General features: G+C 41.7%; 1 protein-coding gene across 2 annotated transcripts in view; it reads left to right on the forward strand.

Annotated features, from left to right (window-relative positions):
• Positions 1 to 23,994, forward strand: part of TMEM87B (transmembrane protein 87B) — a 51,012-nt gene that overhangs the window by 15,303 nt on the left and 11,715 nt on the right. Inside the window, exons 7-15 of one of the 2 annotated variants that reach the window (XM_040496734.1) lie at positions 1,342 to 1,403; positions 1,640 to 1,823; positions 6,002 to 6,101; positions 10,197 to 10,290; positions 12,156 to 12,227; positions 18,095 to 18,203; positions 18,291 to 18,349; positions 20,593 to 20,696; positions 22,059 to 22,132. In XM_040496734.1, the coding sequence (XP_040352668.1) occupies positions 1,342 to 1,403; positions 1,640 to 1,823; positions 6,002 to 6,101; positions 10,197 to 10,290; positions 12,156 to 12,227; positions 18,095 to 18,203; positions 18,291 to 18,349; positions 20,593 to 20,696; positions 22,059 to 22,132 (858 nt within the window). Of the gene's footprint in view, positions 1 to 1,341; positions 1,404 to 1,639; positions 1,824 to 6,001; positions 6,102 to 10,196; positions 10,291 to 12,155; positions 12,228 to 16,350; positions 16,423 to 18,094; positions 18,204 to 18,290; positions 18,350 to 20,592; positions 20,697 to 22,058; positions 22,133 to 23,994 lie in introns of both variants that reach the window. The other variant, XM_040496735.1, reaches the window with a different exon arrangement.

The following is a 23,994-nucleotide window of genomic DNA, read 5'->3' on the forward strand; positions in this document are numbered from 1 at the left end:
CCGACTTCAGCCAGGTCACGATCTCGCGGTCCGTGAGTTCGAGCCCCGCGTCGGGCTCTGGGCTGATGGCTCAGAGCCTGGAGCCTGTTTCCGATTCTGTGTCTCCCTCTCTCTCTGCCCCTCGCCCGTTCATGCTCTGTCTCTCTCTGTCCCAAAAATAAATAAATGTTGGAAAAAAAAAAATTTAAATTTCAAACTCCAGTGGGATATAATAAAATTCTTTATCCTTTCAGATTAAAAAAAAAATCCTAATATAGAGATGGCTAGGCAACATTTTAATTGTATTTGAAGTAGATTATATTCTATATCAGGAAAATGGCCATCACCAGGCGTTTAAAATTCTCATTTTAAAGCATCTGTCTGTAGCTTAGGAGTAGAAGTAGCCTGTCTGGCAATGATAGCTTCTGTGGTCTGTGAGCTCTGCCCACTCCTCACCCCCAATGCAAGAGTGGGCTTACAATAAGCAATCTTCAAGGGACTGAATGCTTTCACAGATCGTAGAATTGCTTCGGCTGTCGTTTTGCAGAGTAGCGTCTGTTGGACCAGTGGTAGCCAAACAGCATGTGAGGATCCTGCTCTGATTCACCCACTGGGGACACAGGTGTGAAGCCAGGCTTTGCCTTTGAGAATTGCCCAGTCCAGCGGGGAGGCAGAAAGTACTGAGGGGACATAGGCGTTGCTTCAGAGGAGGCACAGAACTGGTGTACTGCAGGGGAAGCTGGTGGAGGTGGCTGCTCTGGACGAGTGGGCCATGGGGCTTCCTCCCACAGATGACATAGTGGGCCAGATAAGAGCCAAATAAGAGAGCTGCCACCTGGACTTGTGTGTCCCCCCACAACCCCACGGCTTGCGTCTTTTCCCCTGATAGCAGCAGGCAGTTTTAAGGCCCTACTAGTTAGTAACAGAAGCGGTTACTGAGTTCTGCAAGTCTTGTACTTTATTTGGCACTCTGTTTATTATTGTCACCTTGGACAGTGACCCAAACTAGATGCTTGAATTCATTAATTTATCCCCAGTTACAGTAAGGAAGACAAAGTCCTCAGTGAGGTCAGCGACTCAACATGGGGCCAACCTAAGGCCGGTACTGCTTTACTGTCTGCATAAGATCAGATTTGGCCCAGGTTTTACAACAGCATGTATACAAGTAAAGGTATCTTGGTAAGATTACATGTTAATGACTGGTAACTAGCCAATACATTGTGTGTCTTAGGTAAAAATGCAGATTTGTCGGCTTGGTGTGTGTGCTTGGAACCTTCTGGGAAATGAGCTTACATTTAAAAATATAAGAAAAGACTGATTGGTAATTTAATTCTTTGATGTCTTTATCCCCATCTTCACCAGTTTCTCTTTCTATGATCGGGCCTCATGGATATATTTCTGCGTCAGATTGGCCACTAATGATTGTGAGTATTTCTCAATCATTTTTTCCTTTTTTAAAAATGAATTTTATATCCTAATTGGAAAATCTAACAACTTAAAGAGCTCAGTGGTGGTATCCCTTAGTAGCTAATACTTTGGTATACCCTCTGTTTTTGGCTAGAGTGACAGGGAAATAAAAGACTGGATACTTGAATGAAGAAATGTCCATTTTCAAGTGATCACAAGCCTTAACTGACTAAAATTGCTCTTCTTCCTACAGTTTTACATGGTGATGTGTATCGTTTATATTTTATATGGCGTACTGTGGCTGATGTGGTCTGCCTGTTATTGGAAAGATATATTAAGAATTCAGTTCTGGATTGCAGCTGTTATTTTCCTGGGAATGCTTGAAAAAGCAGTTTTTTATACTGAATATCAAAACATCAGCAGCACTGGGCTATCAAGTAAGCTGTGACTCTCTCCATAAATACTATATGATCCAAGAGGCCCCTAGCATTTGTGAGCAGAGCTGCGGGAGGCCTCCTTTGTACAGTGATTTGGGAACAGCTGCGTTATAGATGAAGACGACAAGAGCCAAGATGAGAACGTGAGAGTAGGACTCTGATCTAGGCTAGTGTCTGTATTGTCCTCATTTTCCATTTCCCTTCTTTCCCTCACTTTCCTCCTGGGGAAAAGAAAACTCCCACTTCAGTGATTGGATTAAATCAATAAAAGTTCCAGAGGGGGGCACTTTAGGTGCTACTGATCCTTTTAACATATTTCTCTGTCATTTTCCCATACTCTTCCTTCTCCTTTCTCCTCCACAAAAGAAAAGAAGGAAAATCTGACCCCACGCAGTAAAATCAGTAGTTCTGGGATGGATGTGCCTGCAGCCTTCTTGTGTTCTCTCTGTCTCTTCGTTCTCACACAGAGCTTCATGTGACCACTGGAGGCCCCTCAGAGTTTACACAGGGAAGTGTGTGAATCAGAAAGGGCAGGAAGGCGGGCATCCTCAGATGTGTGCCCCAGGTTTCTAGAAGGTGGAATGCAAAAAGGCCAGAGAGGTAAAGGTACAATCCCATCACCCAGCCTTTGAAAAGGGAGGTAGCTCCAAAGGGATGAAAGCACTCAGGAGTGATCAGTTCCGAGTGATCAGCTAAAATGATCTTTGTGCAGATTTTTATAGGGTGTGATTATGTCGGCTATTTATTTTTATAATACTCCAGAAAAAAAGAAGAGTGAGTTGGAATGTAGATGAAACAGATTTGCCCTAATGTTGATAATTATTGAAGCTGAGTATTGGGCACATGGGAGTTCACTATACTGCTTTTTCTGTGTTGGGGAATGTTTGTAATTTCCCAAAATAAAAGGGTAGGTACAAAAGAAGAAAGAAAAGACAAACATTCAAGGAGGCACATTAGAGGTATTATTCTATAAGAGGTTTTAGTGGTGTGTGTGTGTGTGTGCGTGTGCGCGCGCGCGCACGCGCACGTGTGCACGTGTGTGCTCTAAATAAAATAATGAAGGAGGGGTGAGGCTGCTGCTCCTGGCTGGAGAGTAAAGCATTCTTGAATGTGAAATAAGGCAGTTCAGCTCCTTTGCTCTGAGTGGTGATCCTCTCTTGCCTAGGGAGCGTTGAGGGTGGCTTGAACTTCAGTGGGGAGCCACAGAAGCTCTTGCCATCCTCACGGACTTCAAGCCCTGTGTCTGAGATGACACGAGAAAGGCTTGGGAGAGAAGCCCCAGGCTGCTGTCAGCGTCTTTGAGGAGTCCTGTGAGAGGGACGGGTGCCAGACGACATGGCTGTTGCTCTTTCTGATTTTCCCAAGTGGGAATTCTGTAACCCAGGCTGTCTTGCTTAGCACTGATCCTGCAGGGACAGGAAACAGTGATTGTTAGGACCCAACACGGGGACCTTAAGAATAGGTCATATCAGATTGACTTCTTTTGTGCTTCTAAACTTAGTATACCTGGACTTCTTCAAGGTATTTGACAACTTTGATTTCTTGTGGACAAGATGGAGAAATGTGCACTGAAAACTGGCTGTGCAGCCATATCTAAAGAGCCCGTGCACATAAGCACCCATCAGTCTTGTCAGTGTAGAGCTGTGTCGTCCAGTGTGGTGGCCATCAACCACATCTGGCTGTTTAAATTAAGTGAAGTTAGCAGTTTATTTCCTCAGTTGTACTAGCTGCATTTCACGTGCTCAATAGCCACAGGTGACCATTGATTACTGTATTGGACAGCATGGATGTAGAACATCTCCATCATCCTGGAAACTTCTGTTGGACAGCACCGGAGCAGTGGTTCTCATCCCTGGCTGCACATAAGTGTCCCTTGAAGAACTTTCAAGCAATACCAGTGCCAGAGATTCTGGTTGAAGTAGGCCTAAGAATTGGTTCTGTTGAGAGGCTTCCCGTATGATTCTAGTATGCATCTAGGATTGAGAACCACTGGGTTAGAAGGGGGCTTTGAATGACACCTGTCTCATAGGTTTTAGATCTTGTGGCTGGTTTATCCTAAATGTTATACCTAACATTTATTGCAGGCCTGTGCATATGTAGAGAGCATTCACTAAAATTCTGTGGATGATGTGAGGCTGGTGGAGTTGTTCATACTGGGGTATAGAGAATAATTTTAGATGGACCCTTCTCACGTGAAGGTACTTGAAGGGGTGCAGACAGATTTGATATCCCAAATGGAAAGGTAAAACCTAATAGGTAAGACCGTGAACTTGGGGTTCAAGTATAAATTGAAAAAATATAAGTGGGAAACTTTTCTAAAGGATTTAAAGGTTGAAGCTGATGAGTCAGCTTAACATAGACAGTTATAGGCAGTTGTGCCTCCCACTAGCTCCTACAGCGTTAGGTTACAGCAGGAGGGCTAGCAGTCAAGACATTGAGAAGGTCCACCTGCCAGGAAGGTTGTATTCACTTTATTCCAAGAGGGAAATAGTCCAGACTGAGCAGCTCACGAAGGGATTTGAAAACACGCTACCCTTAAACATTTGTTATCCTAAACCTCTTCACATTCTGCATCCGCTCTTGGGGAGTTCATCCATTGTTTTCTTCTTAAAGCTCAACTTCCTGGCCAGATGTCTGTCCTGAGCTGCAGACCTAGTAACTGGTCACCTGCCAAACATCTTCTGAATGCCTTGCATTCATCTCTGTAGGGCATAAAAGAAACTCACCTTTCCCACCCTTGTACTTTTGACTCACTTTAGTCCCAACCTAATGCTCCTGCAGGTATTCCTGTCGGTGGATGGCCCTGCCAGTTGACCTTGGTGCCATCCTTTTTGCCACCCTCTTCCTCTCCCTCTAGTTCCACATCTGTCTACAAGGCATTTGATGAGGTCTCTTGTGATTTCTTGTGGACAAATTGGAAAATTGTGAGCTGAAAACAAGACTAAGTAGGTGGATTCACTACTTGTTTCTGTATATCTTTCTGGTTCTCTCCATATTCCCTGCCAGCACTGTGCTCTTATCGTCTCTTACCTGGATTTCTGGAATGACTTCCTGAGCATTTTCCTTGCTGGTAGTCTCGTTCCTCTCCAAGCCATTAAGTAGAGCAATCTTGATAAAATCAAGCTGTCACTTTTATTCCAAGAGTCAGCAAACTTCTTGCGCAAAGGCCATATGGTAAATATTTTTGGCTTTACAGGCCATATGGTCTCTGTTGCTACTGCTCAACTCTGCCATTATAGCACAAAAGCAGCCACAGTCAACACGTGAACAAATGGGCGTGGCTCTCTTCCAATAAAGCTTTATTTACAAAGACAGATGTAGGGCCAAATTTGACCTGTGGGCTATAGTTTACCAATTCCTTTTTTACTCCCTTGTTTACAGTCATTGACTTCCCACTGCCCTTCACATAAAATCCAGATTCATAACATGGCCTAACCACCCTGCGTGATTGTCCCTGCCTCTGTCACCAGCCTCTTTTTTTTGATATCCCCCATTACACTCTCTGCTACAGATACACTGAACTTTGATTTCTTGCAAAGTATTTTACTTTTCATCTTTTCTCCTCCATGCCTTTTCATGTGCCATTTATTTTGCTTGTCTCTTATTCCCCCCAAATGTTTAACTTTTACTAGGCCTTCAAATCCTGACTTAGATGTTGCTTCCTCTGAGAAGCTTTTCTGAACCCACTTGCACCTCCCTCAAGTGTTGATTCAGTTGGCTTCTTCATAGTCCTGGGAGATGCTGTGTTGCCTCTAGCACTCACCACACTGAGTTCTGTGTATTTACTTGTCCTCACCAGAGTAGCAGCTTCATGAGGGCAGGGATCATGGTGTCTCTTTTCCTATTGTAGCCACACAGTAGGAGCATAAATAAATAAATGATGAAGGCATCCTGGAGAAAAGAAAATTCTAGAGGACCTTATGGTTTTCAAATATTTGCAAGACAGAAAGTTCTTTATAACCTCAAGGGGAAGAACAAGAACAGAGGGAAGCTGGGGGAGATTTTAGATTGATACAAGACTGAGGTTTTCAAACATCAGTTGGATTAGATGACCTTTAAAGCAAATAAGGCTAATTCATCTGGAGTCAGAATGTACTTAATACACAGTACATCTTTAGAATCTTGGTGGCAGGCCTCTAGATGTACACAGAATGAATTCTTTTCTTTCTTCCCCTCAGCCCAAGGTTTATTGATATTTGCGGAGTTGATATCTGCGGTTAAGAGGACATTGGCTCGCCTCCTTGTGATCATTGTGAGCTTGGGCTACGGCATTGTGAAGTAAGTATTGGCGTGTTGGAAAGATACCGAGCTTCCAGTCTTGTAACTCCTTCCACTACATTATGGGCTCTGTGAAACTGGACACTTTACTGTGATACAAGCCCCGTGGGGAAATACCAGTGAGGACGTGTTTTCACGGGTCCTCCATGTACTGGCCACTTGACACTGTCCTGAAATAAAGATTTTGAATTTGAAGTCCATTGTGGCTTTTTATAGTTAGATGAAGAAGTAATCAACTTTAAGGATAATGGAAAATTTTTAATGATTCTTAAAGTTTAAACCATTTTCTATTTCCTAGACACATGGTTCTGCTTTTACGATTGCACTCAAATATTGTAAAAGACAGAGAGGATTAAGCACCAGGTCAGCAGGATTTCGGACTGAAACCTGGCTGTCCACTGAGGACCCTACTTCTTCCAGGCCCCCTCAGGCTGCCGATCTTTTCTGTCCCATGCCTGTGAGTCACTGCGAATGAACATGGAACAGCTTGTCCTCTTTATCCTTATCGCCTTTTTAAAAACTCTCTAATTCCCAGAAGCTCAAGCTTTTAGCCTGGATCACCTGCTATATCTTCTTACTACAGTCACCTTTTAAGTTCCAGACTTCTCCCTTCATCCCTTAACTCATGGAGTACTTGCTCCCTGACTTTCTCAACACTGCGTGTGTCAGAATTCTCAGTGATTTCAGTTTCTTTGTGGGCGATCCTGTAAGTAACCTGAACTCACCCCCTCACCTGCACTGCTCTTACCTGTCCCCTCACCTCAGTTACTGATTCCCACTGCTATTTTCTAGACTTTATTGTTATGTATAACTGTACCCTCTTTACAACTGCAAATTTAAGCAATCCACTTTTCCACTGTCACCTTCTCTGTTTCCTGTTTATTTTTCCTAACACATCAGCCCACTTCATTCTTTGACCTTAGTATAGCCTCTGGCCTTTTGATCCTGCTACCTTCCATTGATCCTTCAGGGTGCTGAACATACGCCCATGTCCACAGCCACGCCATGTGCACCTGAAGCCCTCTGCCTTTCTCTTGGCCAACCTCCCTTGACAAATCCAGCTTTCCATCTGCTTCAGGCTCCTACTGCAGAAGCAGAATCTGCCTGAGAAGAACACCCAACCATACTGCAGGCTCGTGTCGCTTCATGACCCGGAACTTTTAAGTGTGTCCTTAGTGTCCCTGGTAGTTCTTCTAGATCCCCTTGCCAGTCTCTGGCCCCTTTCCCACTGTGCAGAAGACTGTTATGACTGTTCTCTCCCCTCCAGCCTCAGATTCCCTACTCGTATCTGTCTTACCTGATCTTGGTTCTTTTCTCATTGAGGAAATAGAAGCCATCAGAAGGGAATTCCAATGCCTTCCTGCCCCCAAATCTGTACCATTCCTCCCATATCTGAACCATGCGCAGCGTTCTCCTCCTCTTGAAGGAAAGGTACATGGTTTAGTCCTTTCCCTGCTCCTGGGCTCCGGATCCTGTTACCTGTCATCTGCTAAAGAAGCTGTTCCAGCAGCTGCTTCTGTTTGCTCCGGTCTCATCAGTTTTCGTCTGGTGGGTCACTGCCATCAGCATGCTGTTATTTCTGTCATCTTCAGGAGCAACCCTCGCTTGGTCCCAGCCGGCGCTGTCCTCTGCTGCGCCTTCATTCCCTCGCCCCTGTGCAGCATTATTTCTCAGATGCGTGCTCTGTACTTGCCACTCCAACGTCCTCATTTTCTCCTGATCGCACCCAAGGAAGTTTTCCTTCCATTCTTCCCTTGAGACTGCTCTTGTCAATTACCTTGACCTCTGGTTGCCAAAACCACATGGCCTTGCTCAGCCTTTGTGCAGGGGCCCTGGCTGCTCCTTCCTAACCTCCCCTGCTGGGCCCTCTTTGTCTTTCTGAGCTCCAGCATTGAAGCACCCCAGACCTCTGCTCACACGACTCATATCCCTGGGGCGCACTCATCTAGTGTTTTGGCTCTAATGTCAGGACACATCCAGAGTGAACCTACCCCTCCCTTCCACAGCTACCACCCTGGGCCCGACCACCATCTTCTCTCCCTAGATAACTTCAGTACCCTCCTAACTGGTTTCCCGGCATCTGCCCTGGTCTCCTGTCAGTCTTTTCAGACACAGCAGAGGCCAAGATGATCCTTTTAAAGTTTATTTTTATTTATTTGGAGAGAGAGATAGAGAGCAAGCCAGGGGAGTGGCAGAGAGAGAGGGAGAGAGAATCCTAAGCCGGCTCCAGGCTGTCAGCGCAGAGCCCAACTCAGGCCTTGAACTCATGAACTGTGAGATCATGACCTGAGCGGAGATCAAGAGTCGGACGCTTAACCGACGGAGCCGTCCACGTGCCCCAAGATGATCCTTTTTATTTTTATTTTATTTTATTATTATTTTTTTAAGATGATCCTTTTTAAATGTAACTCCTATCTCATTACTCTTCTGCTCATCTCACTCAAAAAAATCCATTCCCTTTTTGTTTTTTCACATGGCCGACCGCACCTGCCACTTTCCCTTTTGAACACTCTGCTCCGTCCTGCAGGCTTTCTTGCTGATTGCTCTTCCTTAAACGCAGCAGACACTTCCTCACTGTGCAGTAAAGGCCTCTGTCCATAAGCATCTTGCCTGAGACCCCAGGCGTGGTTTGCTTCCTCACTCTCTTTTTTCTGCTCACCGTCCGCTCCCAGAGAGGCTGGCACTGTCAGGATTCCCGATGTGGTGCACACCCTCCATCACTCTGACCCTCACCCCATTTATAGCTCCAGTTGACACAGATGTTAGGATTTATTGTCTCGTTCCCCCACTTGAATGTGACTTCCATAGAGTAGGAGCTTTGCCTGCAGGTGTCCTGCTGTTTTCTTAAGGCCCAGTGTAGTCCGTGGCACACAGTAGGCACTCGGCAAATACACACTGAATGTACACACATATGCTTGGGAGCTTGAGATTGTTGTAGTTAGCAAGGTTTTGGCCAAGACACATTTTTTCCATTGGGTATTTATTGAGATTCCTTCTCAAATGCTGTTTGGGTTTTTTTGGGGGGGGGGGGGGAGGGGCTGTTTGTTTCTTTGTTTTTGGCCCTGTATAGTAGTCAGAACACAGAATCCTCATGTGGAATCTTGGGCCTCCCTTTTCTAGTTATGCACTTCAGAGCACTCGTACTTCTGGCTGTTGGAGGGTTCCAGTTAGCTGGCTGTAAGGAGTCAGAATTTTGATGAACTAAATTAGATACAGTCTTAAATATAAGCTATGGATATTAGTTTAATTTTCAGTTGGATTTTATCTTAAAGTAACTACATGAAGTATTTTTCCAAAATCAGGGGGTTTTTTTCTTCTTCTAATTACTCCAGTAAGAGTGTTTTTGAGCTAAAATGTCTGTGCGATACGATTTGCAAATTTCATGAAGTTTCAGTTCTGTTTTCAAATTACTCATTGCAAAAATCACTGTCTTTGCATTTTCCCAAGTCATCTATATCTTTAGAGAATCAAAAATGTTATTTTAGTTCTTTTCCATGTAAAGAATGGAAACTGAAATGTCTTAGCACTCTTGTTTGGGCCACTGAGTGAAGAAAGGGGGTATATTTCGATCTCCTCATACTCCTGTTCTTTTTCTACCCAAGTCAGAAAACTAGTGGATCATCTCTAATGAAATGTATCCCAGAACAGTTTTTAATTGACGTTAATGAAAGAATTAAGTTACTGTTTCTGTCAGTGACACAAGTAGGCCTGGACCCTCCTAGGCGTCACCAATCTAACTGTTCCGCTCTGTGGAGTGAGCACCTGCACGCTGTTCCTTGGGGGGCTTGCATTTCAGCAGCAGAATCCTCTGGCACCTGTGTGGCCTCAGCATGTTGCTCCATGGGCATCTGTACAGCTTCAAGTCCTGGAGGAGACCCATTTTTTCTGAGGCTGTTTCTGCCTTGTTCCCTCCTGGGAAATACGCTGTTTCCTAAAACTGAGCAGAGGCAGGGGCGGGGCAGGCTGATTTGATTAGATAATGACTTCTCTCATATTGGAAATTGGGCCAGTTATTGTATTCGGATGCATTTTACTTACCCATGCTTTTCCTTTTTTTTTTTTCTTTTTTTTTCTTTTTCCTCTTCTTCATTCCAGGCCTCGTTTAGGAACAGTCATGCACCGGGTGGTTGGACTAGGGATTCTTTACTTTATCTTCGCAGCTATTGAAGGCGTGATGAGAGTTATTGGGGTAAAACCTACATAATTCCACTTCTATCCCTTTTTATTGTTGCTGTGAAATATGATTTAACTTTATATCTCCTGAGATGAATTTTTAAAGGTAGGAAATGTATGAAAAAGGCCCAATTTGAGCTTTTTTCCCCCTATGGAATATTTCCCTTTTTTTTTTTTTTTTTAATTTTTTTTTTCAACGTTTATTTATTTTTGGAACAGAGAGAGACAGAGCATGAACGGGGGAGGGGCAGAGAGAGAGGGAGACACAGAATCAGAAACAGGCTCCAGTCTCCGAGCCATCAGCCCAGAGCCTGACGCGGGGCTCGAACTCACGGACCGCAAGATCGTGACCTGGCTGAAGTCGGACGCTTAACTGACTGCGCCACCCAGGCGCCCCAATATTTCCCTTTTTAAATAACTTCCTGAATGTAGTAAAAGAACTTCTTAAAATATGATCAATTATGAAGGAAAATATCAATTATAAAGGGTAATATGATCAATTATGAAGGAAAATATGATCGATTAAGAAGGCACCATTTGATGTCATCCCAGAATGACATCTCCAGAATGTTCCATCCCAAAAACATTCGTGGTTATTCTTTATACAGAACATTTGTCTTTGTTATCATGCAGTCTGAAGACATTCATTTCTTCCTTAACCCTTGGTTTTAAACACGTGGAAATGAACAGAATTAACCGTACCCTTCACATATGCTGATATTACATCTCATCATGCTTGAGTCTCATTTGGTTATAACTGTTCTCTGACTCTTGTGGAGTCAGTGTTTGGGGATTCAACACTCTCCACTCTTGGAAGACCCACAAGAAGGTAGTGTCCAGGGGGAAATGACTCAGGCGATGTGGGCGGCAATGTTTTACTCTCTAAGAAGAGGCAGAACATTTACATCTGGGAAGACCCCTCGATTTCTGGCTCTCGGTTTTCCTTAATAATATGGTTGACGACTGAGTGACTAAGCAGCTTATTATAGTTTACTCGGTTCAAAGAACCTAGTAATTTTTACCCAGAATGTCTTTTGGATTGAATGTGTGAATCAGATCACTGGGCACAGAGTGAATGATCTTGTGTTGCCACGTAAGTTTGCTTCACATATTTTGATCTGAGCCTTACAGCAGGACATTTGTCCAGTAATGTTAAAAGCCTCATTCTTCTATTATCTTTGAAACATCTGCGTTCTGTATTGGACACACTTGCTCTTTTCATCTCTGACTCTCTGAAAGATACATTTATTTTTACTTTTACGTAATAGCGAAGTACTGTGCATTTATATATATAATTTACAGGAGCTAGTCTTTGCTAGAAAGAGAAAAGATAAATATCCCGCATGTAGACATAGTATAAACATTGTTTTTCTTTAAGGTTTTACATAGACAACATCTTAGATATAACTTTTAAATATGATTTTCTGTCAACTTGTGATGAAAGTGTCTAATCTATGGTTTATTTTTACTCTTCCACAGTTCCTTTTCTTTGTTTTGTTTTGTTTTTTCATGTCCCTTCACAGATAGTAAGAAAGATCAGGAGTCCCATTTCATTAGTAGCCCTGGCTGTAGGTTGGTGTGGAGAGGGGAGAGATTGAAATGGTTTATCCCAGTGGAGCTGGAGACATGATATGTTTTATTTGCCATTGCATACTACAGTTTTACATTATCGTTGAATAGGTGGATGGCAGACTAACACCTGTTGCTGCCAAAACAAAAATTTCCAAGTGCGTAGACACAATTTTGTCAGGAATAAAATTTTTCTGTGGCTTTTGTAAAATGATGAAATGAGCTAAATTGTTTTTCTTTATCACATAATAATTTCTATAATGGAATGAAACTTTTACATTCAGATTTTTCCCCCTGTTTTTTATCTTCCAGGGTTCTAACCATTTAGCTGTCATTTTTGGTGACATTATTTTGGCAGTTATTGACTCCATTTTTGTATGGTTCATATCCTTTACTATGTCCTAAAGTAGTTTGTTGTGTCATTAAAATCAAATTACTTTCAGTACTGTTCCGTTATAATAGAAGGAACTATAGTTATGCATTATTATTTTTAACCTCAATACAGGAATTTAGTTGAAGGTGAAAAAGTAACAATTCCCCAAACAAACGATATCTTTCTTTTTCTATTAGTTCAGCAAACTTAAGTGCTCAATATGTGCCCCATACTGAGGAGACAGAAGAAAAAGGTATTGTTCCTGTGTTACTCTGGTAGGGAAGAAACATACATAACTAGGAACAATAGAGTGATAGTAATTGCCATTGTAAAGAGATGCTATGCAAATAGAGAAGAGAGAAAGCAATTCTAGTGCAAAACTCAAGAAAGACTTCACAGAGATGGTGACATTAAATTGAGACTGGAAGAACAGATAGAGGCTAACCAGGAAAAGAAGTGGGGAAAACGCATTCTGGGAATATTGAGGGGAATAAGTAGTCGGAAGCGTGAAAATACAGGGACCGTGGTAGAATGTCCCAGAGTAGCTTGCCTATAAGGTATACATGTGTGGGAGAATCGTGGAAGGTGGGGCCAGAGGGAAAGGTAGAATGATGTGCTCAAGAATCTAAAGTTCCTTCTTCAGGCGAGAGGAGACAGGAATCAAAGCCGTGCCGGCAAATACCATGATGAAATCTGTATTAGAAAGAACTCGAAAATAATATTTAAAAGTGACCCGGAAGAGACACCTGGCTGGCTCAGTTGGAAGAATGTGAGACTCTTGATCTTGGGGTGGTGAGTTTGAGCCCCGTGTTGGGTGTAGAGATTACTTAAAAACACAATCTTTAAAAATTAAAAAAAAAAATAAAAAAATGACCTGAAAAAGGAGGGTCTAGAGTATTGAGACAGGAAGTCTAGTAAAGAGTCGTTTGTAGCGGTCCAACAAAAAGATGGTAAGGGTTAGAAACAGGGCAGAGGGAATGGGAAGGAGACTCCAGATAACAGACTGAGTAGGAATGGATGGGAAAAGAAGGGCGAGAGGTCAAGAGAAGTCTTGCATATCTCATTTGGGTGGCTAGGGCAGTTTTGCCACCCCACAGCCGTGAACCTAGGGAAGGGACCATCTTGGTGAAGTTTGAACTGACTTGGGCCATTCATGTTAAGTAGAGAGTTGGAAAGCCCAGCCTGGGTTTGTCAGAGGAATTGGAACTGGTGATGAAAGTTGGAGGTCATCTTCACATGAGACAAGGTTGTAGCCTGCAGAAGCGACCCAAGAACACGTAGACGAGTGAGAGAGGAGAGGACCAGGAGGGCGCCTAGGGGAGTGGAAACGTGCATGGAACACCAGCGTGGAAGGAGGCAGAGGAACCCAGAAATTGTCCTGGGGTGAAGACTGGGCGAGCTTGGGTAAGGTAGGGTGGTCCACAGTGGCCAGTACTACAGAGAGATGAGCTGCCAAGGTGTACCTGGCTTAGGTCATTCCAGAGGTCACAGCGGGACAGCAGGAGAGCAGGTTCAGTGAAGCCGATGGGGCAGAAGCTACACTGTAGCAGCAGGAGAACTTTTTAGTGGCAAGGGGAGCCATCCTGGAGAACTCTCCTCACTGCTTCAGTGACTCCATTCGAGTCTGGGAAATTCCATTCTCTTTAACTGCCAAGCAGAGCCCTCTACTACACATTCTTGGAAATGGGAGGAATCCTAAAGAAAGCGTGAGCTGGGCAGAGCAGAGGGCAGTGCTGTGTGTATCCCAGAATATGACCTTTCTGTTTCTTCTGCATTTATATCCTCTATGAAGCTCTTTTCTATAGATGGATTTGTTTTTTACCAAGTTTTGTTTTTGTGTTTCCACTGTCTTCAATACTTGTCTTTTTTACCTTTTCATGTTAAATGTTATTTCATTTCCTTGTAATTTCTTTCCATTTTCTCATGTTTGTCTCTCACAGGAAGGCCAGAGGGCTTGAGTTTGCCTGTGTTCCTCCTCTGCAGAGATCCCCCCTTTCTGTAGATGGGCAAACATGCATAGTGCTGCTAACTGCCTTTTCTGAGTCCCCCATGGGTGTTTTCTTCTCAATCCAGTCTGTCTGCCCCTTAAACTCCCTGTTTGCGAATTTTTAGTATGCTTCCAAGTTAAAAACAAAACAAAACAAAAAAACCTTTGACTGTACTCTCCTTACTCTCTAAAGCAGTGGGTCTCAGCCTCCTTTGGGTGCCGCGATCAGAGAGGCCTTTGAAAATTGAATGAAAGCTGTCAAGCCTCTTGTCACAAGGTTCATACACTCCATGGATGTTTTGCCTGCGTTAGGGCATTTAAAAACCTAAATTATATCAGTGGATCCTCTAGTGTCTAAGGGGTGTCTAGTTAAGAAATAATACCTGATTTAAAGGGTTGTTTCTTACCGAACTTGCTTAAAAATCTGCTGTACTTCTGTTCAAAGCTACTAGTTTGGAATCCAAGTTTGTTGAAAGAATTTATAGTTAAATTTTATAGTTATCTTTTCAGAGAATGCTATAAATCTTACTGTAGTGTCATTTTTATGTTTTCCCCATGAAAACACATTTAACAACATTCAGCTATTAAGAAGGTGAAACACCTTGCTCAGTCCTGCCCAGGAACAGTGCCCTAACTATAAGTACTCCTCCCCAAGGGCTGTGCTTCCTTCTCGGCTACACTGCAGCCGCATTGCTTGTTGGGATGCTCACCTGACTTGAGGACAAGGGGTGGGCAGTGTAGACATACCTGGCACTGGGATCGGCAGAATTGCAGTGAAGATGAACCTAGCTTTTGGTCTCAGATCTTCTATTCTGTCATTTGTGCATTTAGAAAGTGAGCTTCAGATGTCTGCTGAATTTGGAATTGTCTTGTCTCCAAAATTGGATACGCTTGGAGCCTTTCATTAGTTAAGGAGTATGCTCTTCAATTAATTGAGCTGTGGACGCTGCATTTTAAAAAATCTGTATTATCTTTTTTCCTGGTAATTTACAAGATATGTATTTCAAAGATTTCTTGTTCTTAACCAACCATCCACAAAGTAGTTCACTAGGAAAAACAGTAATGCAACTTGGCAGAAAATTCCAAAGACAAGCAGCTCTAACGACCAAATTCCATCTGGATGTGAATGAGGGTAATTTATTACCTTTATGGACAGCATTGGCTTTGGTCCATTTCCAACACAATAATGAGCCAAATTGGAGTGGGGAGATAAGGAAAACAAGGCAAAAGACGTAGTTTGCTTAATGATTAATATTTTTAATAAAGATGTTTGTGATAAAAGTCATGAAGAAATTCAGAAATTAAAATTATCTTGGTTAGTGTTTCATGGTGAGAGAAAGGACACTTAGTATCCATTTCAGCTTGAACCTGAATTTCCTATTTGCTTTTAGATGGCTATTTGGCAGTTTCCTTGACGGAAGTGAAAAATCTGCATTTTCTGTACCGACAGAGAATACATTTCTTTTTAAATTTTTTTTTTTAATTTTTTTTTCAACATTTATTTATTTTTGGGACAGAGAGAGACAGAGCATGAACGGGGGAGGGGCAGAGAGAGAGGGAGACACAGAATCGGAAACAGGCTTCAGGCTCTGAGCCATCAGCCCAGAGCCCGACACGGGGCTCGAACTCCCGGACCGCGAGATCATGACCTGGCTGAAGTCGGACACTTAACCGACTGCGCCACCCAGGCGCCCCTTTAAATTTTTTTTTTAATGTTTATTCACTTTTGAGAGAGCACAAGTGGAGGTGGGACAGAGAGAGGAGGAGACACAGAATCTGAAGCAGGCCCCAGGCTCTGAGCAGTCAGCACAGAGCCTGAAGTGGGGCTTGAACTCATGAACTGTGATATCGTGACCTGAGCCGAAGTCCCAGTGTTAACCCACTAAGCCACCCCAGCGTCCCAGGAGAGCAGATTTCCTAAATGACTACAAATGGCAGGCAAAAGAAGCAGATCTACATACATCACAGAATTGAGTGCTTGTATAATGACCCCGTTTCCTGTGCTTTGATGAACTTAACATAGCTATCCCCTAAGAATCTGATTCTAAAGTAAAATAGCTTGAAAAATTGAAAGCCATAGCTTTTCTCTTGAAGCCCTCTTCCTCTTTTTTTTATGCTTGTTTTAATTTTGTGCTGTTTTGCTGCAGGCAAATGACTCTGATCTTGTGCTTCTGGCCAGCCTCCCTCTCTCTCTCCTTGACTCTGGCTTGTGCTGGTGGATATCCTTTTCCTACCGCAGAGCACGTCCGCCTTCCCGTTGCTTCTAACTCCACGATAACTGGGCCTGTTTGCTTTCGTAACCACTTCCCTTTAATGGGAGAAATGATTTAAGCTTTGCCGAAATTTAACAGTGTCTTGGTAAGTGGGGGTTTAGGCAGTTTTGAATTTGCTTTTGATCTTTTTATTCCTGGGCTTCGAAGAAGTACTTTAGAATTATTAAATGAGACCAGCTTGCTCACATAGAAAATTCATTTTATTCAGGAATTTTTAAAAAAGAATTTTTCTTGATAATGTTTAATGAGTACAGCATATTTGCATTTTTGTAAATTCTAACAATAGCCTTCATTCGTTGAATTGTGTTATTTTAGAAATGGATCTTCTTGCGACTACTCCTTGGTCATTTAGGAAGATTGAGTCGCAGTTTTGAGTACTACACTGAAGTTTCTGACTAATGAAGAATTGGGAATTTAAAATAGGCAAAAATACAAAACATGCCACTTCCATTCTTGGGCTTTGCTCTGTAATTTTCAGCATACGGTTCATGAAACAAAGCTTGGTGGTGTGCTCCAGAGGAAGCACCTTCCTCTTACGAAGAGAGAGCTGCCGCGGAGCTCAGTGGAGAAGCCTCTTTTTACTTCTTCCTACTTGTCAGTGTTGAGCTTCACCTGATCCCTGTACTCCTGGAAGACAGCCACGGTTAACAAAACCCCCACCCTTTCGTGTTCGGGAAAAGCCTTACTACAAAGGACCTCCTTTCTCCATAGGACTCACCTGAGACTCCCGGATGCCCTCTTGTCACCCATGACCAGGCCAGGTACAGACCTCCTGACCAGTCTGGGCAGAACGCCAGCCTGGACCAGACGAAGCGGTCTCCCTCCCCAGGGCCCTGAGCTTTCGTCCACCGCAGCCCTCCTCGGTGGCCTCTTCTGAGAATCTGCACACCTCAGGGAAAGTCTTTCTCCGATCAGCTGACCAGTCACGCCACCCACTTCCCCACACCGGCTTTCCAGTCTTGTTTACCTCTCCCCACAAAGGCAAAGCCCTGTCCAGCCTGACCTGTGGGACTCTTGCAGATCTTAGACTTGGAACATTCTCCCCATTGCAGTGAGCCTCCTCTGCTTGTCTCAGTAATCTTTTGAATGAAGTCTCCCCAGACTTAAGTCCAGATTTATTTGACATTTAAATTTTTTAATTTATAAATGGAATTGATAGATGACCTAATATGGTCATTCAGAGGATAAAACAAGAGGAGACTAGAAAGAACAAAATAAGAAAGAAACAGAAACAAAAGCACAAGCCAAAGGGCATGTCATAATGTGATCTGTAAGAGTATCTGGCCTAAGGGGGACTCCTTTCCTGCATATACCGGTCTTTCCTGTTCTGGGAGCTTGGCCTTGAAGAAGAACATCACAGGACTTCTTGCTTATTGTCTTCCTCAAAGTTTGTTTAGTTCAGACAATGGTAAACTGTAAAGCAAAATCCGTGATAAAATCAGTATCATGATCATACAGTATTGGCTAAAGTAATATTTTCTGTGTTTTTATTAGCTTTAAATTATAGGAACTATATTTAGCAGTACTAATTTTAGAAATGTAGTAGAGGATTATTATTTTGGTTTTTATTTTAACTGCTTGTTACTGTTTAAAATGGTTTTCCTTAACTTTTTTTCACATATTTATAAGTTTGGCCCAAACTATGAAGACTCTAAGGCTAAGAAAGAACACGGTGAAATTTTCTTTATACAGGCACTTTACAAATACTCTGATCTTTGCCGTACTGGGTAAGCTATTTGATTTTTCTTGTTATAATAAATTATTTCAGTATTGCGTGTTCCTTCAAAGGTGACTTTTTTTTTGCTGTGTTTCAGCTTCTGTAGTATTTATGGTGTGGACGACTAAGACATTTAGAATTGCAAAATGTCAATCCGTAAGTATAATCTTCCTATTTAAACAGTTTTCATTTCTAATTATACTATTTTGGGTAATTTTGATTACTTTAGTTTGTGTTTGTAAATAAAGGTAACTTTAGTGGAGATTGTCAGTTTAGTTTTTTTTTCTTTTTTAATTTTTTTATTTTTTTTTAATTTACATCCAAATTAGCATAGAGTGCAACAATGATTTCATGAGTAGATTACTTAGTGCCCCTTCCCCATTTAGCCCATCCCCCCTCCCACATTCCCTCCAGTAACCCTCTGTTTGTTCTCCATATTTGAGTCTCTTCTGTTGTATCCCCCTCGCTGTTTTTATATTATTTTTGTTTCCCTTCCCTTATATTCATCTGTTTTGTCTCTTAAAGTCCTCATGTGAGTGAAGTCATATGATTTTTGTCTTTCTCTGACTGACTAATTTCACTTAGTATAATACCCTCCGGTTCCATCCACATAGTTGCAAATGGCAAGATTTCATTCTTTTTGATTGCTGAGTAATACTCCATTGTATATATATATATACCACATCTTCTTTATCCATTCATCCATCGATGGACATTTGGGCTGTTTCCATACTTTGGCTATTGTTGATAGTGCTGCTATAAACATGGGGGTGCAACGTGTCCCTTCAAGCAGCACACCTGTATCCCTTGGATAAATACCTACTAGTGCAATTGCTGGGTCATAGGGTAGTTCTATTTTTAGTTTTTTGAGGAACCTCCATACTGTTTTCCAGAGTGGCTGCACCAGCTTGCATTCCCATTTTGTCAATTTAGTTTTAATTATTTTACTAGAATTATGTGGACTTTTGCTTCCTTTAAATGAATCTGGAAAAGTTCCTCCTAAATCTACTTTTCCAGTTAAGCTCTTTTCTCAACTTCCCTTCATATATACTGTATATATTTTTAAATGTTTATTTATTTTGAGAGCGAGAAATTGCGCAAGCATGAGCAGGGGAGGAGCAGACAAAGGGGGAGAGAGAAAATTGTAAGCAGGCTCTGCACTGTCAGCACAGCCTGACACGGGGCTCGATCCCACAAACCGTGAGATCATGACCTGAGCCAAAATCAAGACTCAGACACTTAACAGACTGAGCCACTCAGCCACCCCCCCTTTATATATGTTGAAAAATAATTATCTTCCTTGTAATTTCAGGTAGCAGGAAATCTTTTTTGTCTTGCGTACCATGAAATTGGGTTATCTTGTATCTAAATGGGACTGTAAACCTTGAGTCTGACAGGTTTCTAGGATGGTATTATGAATATTCAGGAGGGTGGGTGGGTTCTGTAGGCAGAAGATACATTTCTTAGACTTAAAAAATTTTAAAGGCCCTCTTGGGAGCTTCTTGATGTAGAGCTAGTCTCGATGTTCTAAACAAACAATTACAAACAACCCTCTGAATATCCTGGACTTCTGCCTCAGGGATAATTTAGTGAGAGAAGAAACTGAACTTTCTGGAATTTCTTTTTTCTCCTCCCCTTACCTTAGTGTTTTCACTTGAGAGTTCTAAGTTTATCTTTGGGATTTTTGTTTTTGTTTTCTAAATCTTTCTGTTGACCCTAAGATTTTATGGAAAGGAGTATTTATGATGTTAAACAGCCATTTAGAAATGTTTCAAACAATATGTAATAAAATCTCCTGTCTTACTAAAAGCAAAATAACCTACTGGGAAAAATCCTACATTGAGATCTTCGCATCAGAAATTCTAATGTCATCAACGTCAAAAGTACCCATTGTCGGGGCCCCCGGGTGGCTCAGTCGGTTAAGGGTCCGACTTCAGCTCGGGTCATGATCTCGCGGTCCGTGAGTTTGAGGCCCGCGTTGGGCTCTGTGCTGACATCTCGGAGCCTGGAGCTTGTTTCGGATTCTGTCTCTCCCTCTCTCTCTGACCCTCCCCCGTTCATGCTGTGTCTCTCTCTGTCTCAAAAATAAATAAACATTAAAAGAAAATTAAAAAAAAAAAAAAAAGTACCCATTGTCAACTTGCTTCTAACTCTCCTGTTAACCTGCCTCGTGACTGTTGTCATCTAGAAAATAGATGAAATGACCTCTGAAACCCCTTTAAATTCAAATTCAAGATATAGCATTTCTTATTTTTATTTTCTTAAAAAAAATACGTGCTTATTTGGAAGACTCACTGCTCGGAAAGACTTCATTAGGGTTTGCCATTGTACACTATTCGGGAAACCTATGTTGTTTATCAGAAGATTGACATTTCGTGTTTGAATTGTCCTTGTTACAGGATTGGATGGAACGTTGGGTTGATGATGCATTCTGGAGCTTCCTTTTTTCGCTTATCCTTATTGTGATAATGTTTTTGTGGAGACCATCAGCAAACAACCAGAGGTACCTAACGTAGGAAAATTCAAGTTTGGCAAGCATTTGTGGGTAACTGCTACTGTGTTCAAATAGAAACACATTTATATAGAAACTGGAGAGGTAGCCCTTGCTTTTAAAGGAGAATACAGTCAAGTAGGGAGACAGACGTAATGCAAGAAAGTGAAATAAGAGATGTATAAACTAGAAGTCCAGGGGTAAGACTGAAGATGGATGAGGAAAACTCCATGAAAAGGCAGCACTTATGTTACGCCTTAAGGAAAGGAGCAGAGCAGTGAAAGACTGAGCCGGGAAAGAATGTACATTTTCTGAGGTAGTGGAGACAAACATGGTGTACTTTGGAGGTCACTGAGGCATGCGTTTTGGTGAATACTACTTACACTGGAAGGGAATAAAGCTGGAAAGGAAGGATGGGACCAAAATCATAAGGAGCTTAAATGGTAAGTTCAGGTTGCACCGTTGACTGCGTGTGATGGGAAGCCCCCCTTCCCTTGCCCCCTCCTCTTCCCCAGGGAAAGTACTATGAGGTTTTTTGTATGCCCTTCCAGGGAAAAGTGAAAAAGTATATTACCCATGTGTGTGTTTCTTTCTCTGTTTTTAAAAGCGTACGATAATAATTATACATAGGTACTTCTATACATGTATTCACTGTTCTGCACCTTCTTGTCTGAGATCTATCTTTCCATATCAACCTGTATAGGTCTACCACATTTTTTTTTTTTTTTTAAGTAGGCTCCATGCCCAGTGTGGGGCTTGAACTCCCAACCCTGGATCTAAAGTCGCATGCTCTACTGACTGAGCCAGCGAGGCACCCCAAGACCTACCACATTATTTTTAATGACTCTGTGGCACTTCATAATATGAATGTAGCATAATTTATGGAAGCAGTCCCTAATTTTTAGGCTCTTTGTTTCTAGGATTATTGTTATTATCACCAATGCTTTCTGAATGCTGTTGGACCTAGTAAATGTGGCTCAGTCAGTATGCTTTGTTTTCACCAGTCAGATTAGCAGTTTATCTTTTGTTAGGGGAGGAATTAACACGTAGTGGGCAAGGAGGGTAACCTGACATGGAAAAAAATGTACAGAAAATCCCCTTCCCCGAACATCGTATGTTGCAGAACTGCTTTCCAGCAAGATCTTATCCAGTTATGCTTTTGTCAGCAGGGTTTGGGTGCTCCAGTTTCACTGTTTCATTGGTAGTAATCTTTCCTAATTTGAGAGTAAAATAATTAAATTTTTGTTATGTGAATTTATGAGAAATTGTAAAAATGTAGATATCTTTGTATGCGATGACACTGTTAGCTATAAACTGAAAACTGAACAGATTTAAATGCACTGATAACACTATTCCTTCTTGGTTTTGGTGTAGATATGCCTTCATGCCATTAATTGATGATTCTGATGATGAAATTGAAGAATTCATGGTAACATCTGAGAATTTAAGTGAGTGATATGTTTTCTTATTAAATGACCATTGTATTGTACCTTTACCTGTGAGGCAAAATCACATACACTGTTTTCTATTAAAATAATTTTCAAACTATATCTGCAAAAACCTCTATTATGGTAGATAATCACAAAAGAAAAGTCAGTAACGAAAATGAATTTTTTCTTTTTTTTTTTTTTTTAATGTTTATTTATTTTTAAGAGACAGAGCATGAGCGGGGTAGGGGCAAAGAGAGAGAGAGAGACACAGAATCTGAAGCAGGCTCCAGGCTCTGAGCTGTCGGCACAGAGCCCAACTCGGGGCTCAAACCCACGAACCACAAGGTAATGACCTGAGCCGAGGTCGGACGCTTAACCGACTGAGCCACCAAGGCACCCCAGTAGTGAAATTTTCAAGATTGTTAGTGCAGTGTGAGCTTTTGATACTTATTTGCTCTTAAGGCCTTAAGTATTAAAGTAAGTAAACTTTTTCACACTAATAATTTAGTTTATATTGTGCTTAGCTCCTAATAATCTTCTTAATGATAATTGCTAAATTTCCTTCAATCACCTCTTCTTGCTCTTGAGAAATATACAGATCTGTTAATTCCTGGTCATGCCCAAAGCATTTCTAGTTATAGTTTTAGTGCTACTTTCATCTTTCAATTAATTTCTCCATAGCATTTTATCATTTTATTAATTTTACCATAATACTTTAATCATTTGTTGAGGCAACATCAACACATAATTCAGTTGCTGAGAATAAGTATAGAGATGTAACGTTTACGAGTTAACAACTCTCAATATTATGAAGCAGTCAGTTCCACAAATTGATCAATAGAATCTGTACAATCCCAATCATAATTCTAACTGACCTAAAAAAAAAGAAAATACAAGTGGTTAAAATGATTTTATAATGTATGTGGAAAAAGCATAGGACCTAGAAGAGTCAAAACATTCTTGTAGTTAAACATGGACAAATCTGGAAAACATTATGCTAAGTGAAAGAAGCCAGTCATAAACATCACAAATTTTATGATTCCATTTATATGAAAAATCTATAAGGGGCTCCTGGGTGGCTCAGTCGGTTAAGCGTCTGACTTCGGCTCAGGTCATGATCTCACAGCTTGTGACTTCAAGCCCCGTGTCGGGCTCTGTGCTGACAGCTCAGAGCCTGGAGCCTGCTTTGGATTCTGCGTCTTCCTCTCTCTCTGCCCCTAACCCACTTGCACTCTGTCTCTCTCTCTCTCTCTCAAAAATAAACAAACATTAAAAAAAATTTATGGGTGGGTGATGAGTATTGAGGAGAGCACCTTTTGGGATGAGCACTGGGTGTTGTATGGAAACCAATTTGATAATAAACTTCATATATTTAAATAAATAAATAAATAAATAAATAAATAAATAAATAAATAAATTTTAAAAATAAATTAAAAAAAAAGAAATCTGATGTTCAAATCCCAGGTTCTTTGATTTTGAATTTTTTTCTCTCCCTCTCTCTCTCAAAATAAATAAACTTAAAATAAATTAAAAAAAAATTGGGGCGCCTGGGTGGCGCAGTCGGTTAAGTGTCCGACTTCAGCCAGGTCACGATCTCGCGGTCCGGGAGTTCAAGCCCCGCGTCAGGCTCTGGGCTGATGGCTCAGAGCCTGGAGCCTGTTTCCAATTCTGTGTCTCCCTCTCTCTCTGCCCCTCCCCCGTTCATGCTCTGTCTCTCTCTGTCCCAAAAATAAATAAACGTTGGAAAAAAAAAAAATTAAAAAAATTTATATGAAAAATCCACAAAAGGTAAGTCCATAGAGACAGAAAATATATTGGTGATTGCCAGGGGTTGATGGAAGGCATCAGTAGGGAGTGACTACTGATGGGTATGGGGTTTC

The sequence above is a fragment of the Herpailurus yagouaroundi genome, unplaced genomic scaffold (genome assembly GCF_014898765.1).
Source record: "Herpailurus yagouaroundi ecotype Mexico unplaced genomic scaffold, PumYag 188, whole genome shotgun sequence".
NCBI lineage: Eukaryota > Metazoa > Chordata > Mammalia > Carnivora > Felidae > Herpailurus > Herpailurus yagouaroundi.